Source organism: Cicer arietinum, chromosome 3, assembly GCF_000331145.2.
Source record: "Cicer arietinum cultivar CDC Frontier isolate Library 1 chromosome 3, Cicar.CDCFrontier_v2.0, whole genome shotgun sequence".
Taxonomy (NCBI): domain Eukaryota; kingdom Viridiplantae; phylum Streptophyta; class Magnoliopsida; order Fabales; family Fabaceae; genus Cicer; species Cicer arietinum.
The window spans coordinates 70,454,806-70,463,261 of record NC_021162.2 but is presented as its reverse complement, the minus strand read 5'-3'; the positions used below and the strand labels follow the sequence as shown (position 1 = coordinate 70,463,261).

Genomic DNA, 8,456 nt, shown 5'->3' with positions numbered 1-8,456 from the left:
TTGTACATGGGGCAAGGGTTGATCATGACCCAAATCAAATTTTATTATTTTTTCTTAAAACTCAGCGAATTTATACTACGTAAAATGTATTTTTAATTTTTTAAAAATAAAATATTTTTAAAATTTATTAAATTAATCTAGTTTAATTTATTTTTTAAGAATTAAAAAATACTTTTATTTTAAAAATAAATTAAATTTCTTTCAAAAACTTTCAAAGATCAAATGAACATCTTTTCGGATATTAATTAGATTTGTTACTTGTTATGACATAAAATCTAAAAAAGCAGAGTAATAAAGAGAGAGAGAGAAGAAATTGAAAGTTGAAAAATCTGTGAAATAGCAGTTAACAGATTGTATCGGTAACCGGTAAGAATCAGTGGGGAGAAATTCTTGTATCTTTTGTTTTTATATTTGTTATTGCTGCAAACCGCTTTATTTCATTGTTTCCTTCCTCAAACAAACCCCTCACACCATTCTTCATTCATCCCTTCTCTCTCCTCTCATCTTTCGTGTTCAAGATCGTTACTCAACCGCCGCCGGACCTATTCGTAAGTCACGTTTATCTCTCTTATTCCATTCTATCAATTTTATATTGCGCTGTTTATATTTTATTTCATGCTTCTTATGATAATAATTAGGGACGATCATCTTTTGTTTCTTCATTTTTTTATATGTATAACTCGAATCGTTCACTTGATCAGTTTTAGATTTTCGATTATCTTTCTGGTTTGTTGAAATTTTGCTTCTGATGCATCATCTGCATCTTCAATCATGGTTTTCACCTATTTTTTTATCAATTGATGGACAAAAGTCTCTGCTGTGCTTTCTGCGTGCGTGCTTATCTCCGATTGCTTGTTTGGTTGAGAGTTTTGGATTTTCCAGGAAATCCTATGGTTTATTATAATTTTTTATTATATATATATATATATATATATATATATATTTTTTTTTTTCTTTTTTTTTTCTTCTGGATTTTATTTTTGTTTGCCTTAGCTTATATAAGTCTCCGGTGATAGTGTGGTGGCATAATTGTTATTTTTCAAGCGTGTTTATTTGTAAAAAGTATATACCCTTTATGTGTATGTTTTGTGTGCTTGGTTATTCCTGAAGGAATCTCACTGTGGTAGTGGGTTCTTTAGATGTTGATATATTTTTCCTGCCTCATTACAACTGCTAATTTGGTGATGATTTGAAGTGAATCACCTAATTTTGTCTGATTTTGCTATGTGATGGAAAGACAGCACAGAAAGTTTTGTCACTTGATTTAAACATTGTAACAGAAGTGAAAAACGTCTAAAAACAATGAATTATTATCGAATGTTTATACTACAGGATGTACATAATGTCTAGTATATATGTATAGTTCATACTTCATATACTAACTCTTTGTTAGAACTTCCTCCATTGCCTTGTATATGAAACGGGAAAAATATTGTTTTGGTCTGTGTTTATATCATCTTAGGTTCGCAGTTCATTATTTTTATCTTTATACTTTTGTTTATATTTTGATATTTTAGCCTAATTGTCTATAAACAAATATAGTTTTGTATATTGGATGCTACTGCAGTTTTTTTTATTAGGTTATTTATTAGATTTTCTTAGAATCAATTAGGTTTAGATGTTTTTTTTTTTATCAATGCAGGTTTCTGGTTGCTGTTGGTGTGTTGTTATACATGATTACATCTACATACACTGGTGAGATGTGAGTTAATCGGAAATTCTCAGCTTATTACCTCTCTTCCCAATCTTTTTTAATTTAATTTAATTTATTCTTCTTATCAGATAGATCTTTCAAATTTATTTTAGTAATTCGCACCCACCTATTGTTGTCATTTGCAAAAACTGGTTTTGCCTTCGCATTTGCGTTGTGCAGGTTATGGGAACGGGTGATTTCTTCTTCATTTGGCCTATTCAATTACATTGTCTGAATTGCAGATGGTGTTGTAGGCCCTTTTGAATCTAAGTTTAATGGGGGGTGACTATAGAACTCATAAGTGATGACATTGGCATGTTCTATTTTCTCAGGATTTATTAGCATGATGATATGCTGCAGTTATGGAGTGGTAAGGCCACTTTCATATAGGATGAAGAAAGAATATTGTACCAAAGAATCTCTGTTAATTGGAAGATTGTGTAGGCCTTGTTCATCTGGAATGTGCCCTTTAGATCTTGGTCATCCAATATCCGTCCTCTGGGATTGGATGCTTGTTTAGCATGAAATGGCCTAGCAATTATGCTGAAGATATTATGGCCATAGATTTGTTGACAACCAATTTCTAGTGATTCAAGATGTTGATTTGGACTGTTACAAGAATTTTGAGGAGGGCCGTGGAACTTTACACATGTAATTGTTCTAGTTGGTTCTTTGAGGTTCTAAGATATGGATGTTGCCAAACCTCAGTAATATCCTTCCCATGACTTGAAAATGCTCTAGTCAAATTTGCCTTGTTCTCTTAGTTTGGGATCTGCTTTGGAGGTGGTGCTACTTAGTGGGGTTGGGTATAATGAACTTAGCTGTACATTGTACAGATTTCATTTAGAATTCACAGTACTCAAGTATGCGCTACGGCTATGCAGACTGCAAATTTGAATCAATTGTGCATACCATTGATGGTGACTGCCGTAGTGCTGTGTATAACATTGACTGCCCTTTATGTTGGTGCAGTTTTTGATTCTGCTAACAGTTGGTTCTCCAATAATTCAACAGCCCATGGTTGGGATTCCTTTAGTGCTGGATGATGCTATATTTTGTATATGGACCTCTGAGTTTGCCGACATGGAAGCTGTTTGATAAGCATGAGCTGGTCATAATCTTCACTTATGAATTTCTAAAGGCTGTAAAATGAAGTGAAACTAGTGTCAAGGTGTTGATAGTCTAACCAGATTGCGGGGCACTCTTCCTTTTGCTTTGCCAATTGGTGAGGGGTGCAAATTATCTTACTTCCATGTTCAAGTGTACATATCCTAATTTTGAATCCTCACACCTATGGGGGCAATGAATGATCTTAACAGGACAGAAAATTGGGTTAGATTATGAAGAAAGTTGAGTGAACTTGGATATCTGCGCCATGTTTTGATTGTTAATTTTATGGTAAATGGAAAGTTTTCAGATGGAGAAAGCCATACTACTTCCTTTGAAGCTTTCTCCATCATTTCAGTGTAAAGCGAATATGCCACAATTTTTTTTAAAGATGAACATAAACAGGAATGTATTTGTTAAAAGAAAATATCATATACAAAACTATTTATTTAACATTGAAACCAGTATTCTTCGAAAGCATATAATGACTAGTTTTCTATCTTGATGTTTTGATATATGTAGTATTTGGATTGTAGAGAAATCTGAAACTGAAGTCAAAGTTTAGCATTAAATGAAAAGCTTGTCAATTCTGTATTATTTTCCCTTTTTCAACAACTTATGGTTTTAATAAAGCTTCCTGGTTACATGGTTAAGTGACCTTTCAGTGTGTTCGGAATGACTTATAGTTTGTAAAAATGCTCAAGACAGAGCTTTTAGCTTGAAGTTATTTTTAGTGGCATATAATCAAAATCTGTATTACATAATGATATACACGAGCTGATTTTCACCTGCCAAAAGCTTTTTGCAAACAAGTTCATTTGAACTGTCCGGTTATACTAAGGGTAACATTCTGTGAATCCTTCTCTGCTTTCTCAAAGGAAGCTAGGTTTTGATTCTTTTGTATATCCTGCTTATAAAATAATGAGATTGATTTAAACTTTCTATATATTAGTGATAGTATTTGATATACTATTGCATCGATGTAAGTTTTCTATTTTAATATTTTTCTTCTTGTCAACACTCTGTCTAGTAGTAAACATTTTTTATTTTTTTTATTTGATATACAATGCATTTCCTACCTTTGCCTTTTATGCTAAATATACACGGATTTCTCAAAGGAGAAATATTTCATATTTGTTCTCAAAGCGAAATTCATGTATTTTCTTTATACATAAAAGTTTTTTTGAAACATTTGTATACTTTTTGCTGGTCTCTGGGATTTAATTTATTTATGTGTGTTTCTTTGGTCTTGTCTTGTTTACTGATTAGAAGGCACATATAGGAGAGTTTCCCCACTCTTTGCTCGTTGCCTCTGCACAGTTGATTATCTTTTCGAATGCAGGAAATGATTAGAAAATGCTAACACCTTCTAACATTTGCTAATCCCAGCCCAGGTAATATCTGATGCGTTAGTCATCCTACTTTCCAATCCCTCCTCTTTTTATTAAGTCAAATCTGAGTTCTTGCTTCCATTAATGAAAATCTAGAGTTAGGATCCATCTAATTTAAATCTCAACAGTGTCATATTTCTTTCTTGTGTTCACTTTTGCCTCAGACTAGAAGGTGCTCTTTCTGTATCAACGGATAGAAGCTGGGTAAATTGGCTTCAACTGAGTGGACATATTTTGGCTGTAGATAATTCATTATGATTAAGGAGACACGAGTGGCTAGTGTTAAGTTTGTATGGTCTAGTTCTGTAGATTGATTGCCAATTCCTTTCATCCTCCACAAATAATTTTCCTTGGTGATTCTCCTCTTTGGTCGAATTGTTGTGTGGCTTTCATTTATACTTCAATTTTCATGCACGCCTACTGATGGCATTTTAATTCACCAAGATTTTAACCTTCGATTTTCATGCAATTTTGGCAGTGTCATATTGTCCTTGGAATGGTAGTGTTGTCCTGTTGGCTGATTAACTACATCATCTGAATTGTGATATTCATCAAGCTCGTATATAACTGTTACTTATTTAGTCAAAAGAAAACCAGTAGCTTGGCTAGATCCTTTGGCCATAGGGTTTAATAGAAAATGGTGAAACTTGACAAGTAATATGAGAAATCTAAGGATTTGGGTTAATGATGTGGAAGTGGCAATGGTGGTTGTATTGTTTCTTATGCTGTAAGTGGAAAAGGAAGATCTGACTTCATGTAATTGCAGTAGTACTATTTTCCATCTTAGGAAGGTCATGGAAAAACATCTTAGGAAGGTCATGGAAAAACTTACACACACCTTCCATCCTCTCTAGGTATTGACCCCTGCTGTGCTTGTAGTAGTTATACTTTGTTGGCTTTGTTCTTACCCTTGACACGTTGCTTACAGTTCATGATAGTAACAACTATTTACTTTTACTTCTAAAATTCCACCTTTTGGAAGTTGCAACTTTTGGTCCAACTTTCCTTCCACATATTTGTATGCATATTCTGTTGTCCTGTCTTCCTTCCCTCTCCTTCTGTACAAATATCTCCGATGACATTTTCAGCTGTACTTTACTCTGAATGTATACTTATCGTTTTACTTGCAAATCAGTTTATGTTTGTTTTTATTTAAATTTTGCATCTAGGCAAGTTTTTTATGTTATACATTGTCGTTTTCTGGCATATTATTGTGATGATTTGTATGGGCAATGTGTGGTATTGGTATATCAATATGATAATGCAGGGCTGAACAGGATCAATAGAGCATGTTGGAACCATAATACTTAATAGTTCAGATGCAATTGAGTATTTAGTACTTTTTTTTTTCCATAAGCTGTACTCAGCTGTACTCGTGGAAAAGTTTTGGTTTCTTATAAATGTTTTTGTGGAATGGTAGCAGTTTTTCTTGATTGTTTTTTAATATTGAATTTGTTTGAATGCTTTTTTGCATTGTAGGTTGAATTACTTGCATATCTGACCCCATTGCACTCTCTATTTTGACTCGTGGGGGTTGCAAGGGACAGTTATGGGGCATAGACACTTATACAATGCATCTCCAATGTTTGAGGGTGAGCCTGACCAGAATTGGAATCATATGCATACTGACCAACATCCTGTGAACCACAGTAATGTTAAATCTATATGCTTTATTTCCACGATGATTTTGTTCCATTAGCTATTTTTTTTCGTTGCAAATAACTGCGTTGCTTGAATTGAACCATATTACTCATATCGAGCCTCCAATGCAGGTGGGACTAGCACTTCTGAGAATGGTTCTTTTATTTATCCTGTAGAAAATATATCTGTAGATAGCATTTATTTCCCCTCTCATTGGAACTCTACTGCAAGGTCAAATGGATATGCATCCTCAGGCCACAACATTGAAATACCTCCTCCTCATCAATTGGATGCATCAGGCACTTCTAATGATCATTTTATGCATTCATCTAGTGCTGGACCTTTCTTTGCAGTGTCTGAAAATTATGTACACCAGCCTTCTTCCTCTTCTTCTTCAAATTATGACAGACAAGCATTTCATGTTGATAGTGGTTTTATTGATCTTACAATGGGAAGTGGACGGGGGTCTCACAAGAGAAAGAGTCCTGGAATTCCTTCAGTCTATGAGAGAGGCGGTACAAGTGGATATTTCAATGCTGGGAGTTCAACTGATCTTCCTATACCTTCAGAATCGCGGCCAGAGAAGCCAAATATGGATTCTCAATACATGCCCTGGGATCATGCTGCTATTGCACCCGCATTCAGGGGTGCTGGTCTCTCTATAAAGGGTGAGAGTTCTATGCGGAATGTTAGGAGTCGTTCTGCACTTGATTTGGAATCCAACCTGTCTAGGACCCATTTATCGAGCAACCATTCACACAGCGTGTACCCTACTGTCCCGCCAGTCGGCCATCGTAGCATGGTGGATCTTTCAGCTCAGGCTTCTACCTCTTTGACAAGGGATTGGAGCCAAATGAATGTAACCCCTGCCAATGGAAGAATGTTATTATCAGGTTAGTTTGTGGTCAATAAAATCTTAAAATCAAAACATAAACATTCAATTCTCCTTGCCTTTATGTAAAACAATTGTCTTAAAATGTAGAAACCAATACATTTGGTCTTGAGACAAATCACTTCCCTGTTGGAAATGCTGCTGCTTCTGCTAGTAATGCTATTGTGGATGTTGGGAACTTCCATCACGAATTTGGTACAAGCAGAAATCCTACTACTGCTCAAAGTTTTCAAAATTTGACTCAGACTTCTAGAGGAATTCGGAGCAATTACTCTCAGAGGTCCACTCCAGCTTTTAGGGCGGCTTCAAACTTGCGCTTGGGACATGTGACACCTTCAGATAATGGATTGCCCATGGTAGCTGAAGGTTACTCTTCTAGACATCCAAGGCCATTGAACACCATTGGCTGGCGGAACAGTGATAGAAATGGAAGGTCAAGAGTTTCTAGTGAAAGATATAGAGCATTGGCTGATGAGGCTGGTCTCCATGCTAGATTTTCCTCTGAGGTACCGGTCAGTATATCATGGAACTCTAAATATTTGCAAAATTTAAGCAAATGACTTCCAATGTAGTATTTTTTTGCAGTGTTCATCAGGAGCTGCAAAGTTATTCTTTCTGGCTTAATGACTCAAATTTATTTATTTATTTTGGGTTTTCAGGGTTTCATGATTGTTGAACGTGCTTCACTATATGGTTCTAGGAATATGCTTGATCAACACAGAGACATGAGGCTGGACATAGATAACATGAGCTATGAGGTTGTTTATTTATCTATGGTTGTTTCTTTTGTTACAACTATTGTTATGTACTTCCCAATTTATTAATTCATTTTGATTATCACTTCCATTAGGAACTACTTGCACTTGGGGAGAGGATTGGCCAGGTGAACACAGGATTGTCCGAGGATGTGCTTTCCAAGTGTTTGACAGAAACAATATATTGTTCATCTGACCAATGTCAGGATGAAGCAAGCTGTGTGATCTGTCTAGTATGTTTTTCTTAAATTCTTAATGATTTGTTTTTCTGAATGACATTAACCAGGTGTTTACGAGTTTTTATTCAAAATTATAGGAAGAGTACAAGAACATGGACGATGTTGGGACACTTAAAACTTGTGGGCATGACTACCATGTGAGCTGCATTAAAAAATGGTTATCTATGAAGAAACTATGTCCTATCTGCAAAGCTTCTGCGTTGCCTGAGGATAAGAAGGATACATAACTTTTACTAATGTATTTATTGATCTCATTTGTACATATATTTGGACATCCATCAAAGTGGAGGAAACAGACTAGCTTTTGGAAATGGTGTATCAAGAATATTACTTTTCTGTCAATGTATTTATTTGGCTTCGATCTCAATTTAGTAAAGCCTGGAAATCGTTGTGTGGATTTGAAGCGGATCTCCATTGGTTCTAATTTTAAATAAGTTTAAATATCTTTTTAGTCCTTGCAATTATAACATTTTTTTATTTTGATTAAGGTAAGTTTTTTTTTTGTTTCATTTACATCATTCTAAATATAGTTTCATTTTAAAATAGTCATACCGTCGAATTTTTAATATGTTTTTGGTCCCACCAAGTGTTTGTGAGAATACGTAACAGAAGTCATCCTTCTCATTCAACACAACAACAAAAATCACATCACACCAAATTTAAATTCACTAAGACATCTTCAATTCAATCAAGAATCTTGCCGTTGGTGTTAGGAAATCACCTAGATTGAACGATAAA

General features: G+C 34.7%; 1 protein-coding gene across 11 annotated transcripts; it reads left to right on the top strand.

Annotated features, from left to right (window-relative positions):
• Positions 1-393: 393 nt before the first annotated feature.
• On the top strand, positions 394-8,161 carry LOC101506387 (uncharacterized). Of its 11 annotated transcripts, none has more exons than XM_073365800.1 (8): positions 438-548; positions 1,643-1,702; positions 5,671-5,783; positions 5,964-6,725; positions 6,815-7,236; positions 7,384-7,482; positions 7,575-7,712; positions 7,796-8,161. In XM_073365800.1, exons 3-8 carry the CDS (start codon positions 5,741-5,743, stop codon positions 7,943-7,945), a joined length of 1,614 nt encoding a protein of 537 aa, XP_073221901.1. In that variant the 5' UTR covers positions 438-548; positions 1,643-1,702; positions 5,671-5,740; the 3' UTR covers positions 7,946-8,161. The 11 variants fall into 11 exon arrangements, with proteins under 11 accessions (XP_073221904.1, XP_027188758.1, XP_073221901.1 ...); XM_027332958.2 differs by having other exon boundaries at positions 439-548; positions 5,671-5,840; positions 6,815-7,230; XM_012713967.3 differs by having other exon boundaries at positions 439-548; positions 5,671-5,840.
• Positions 8,162-8,456: the final 295 nt, after the last annotated feature.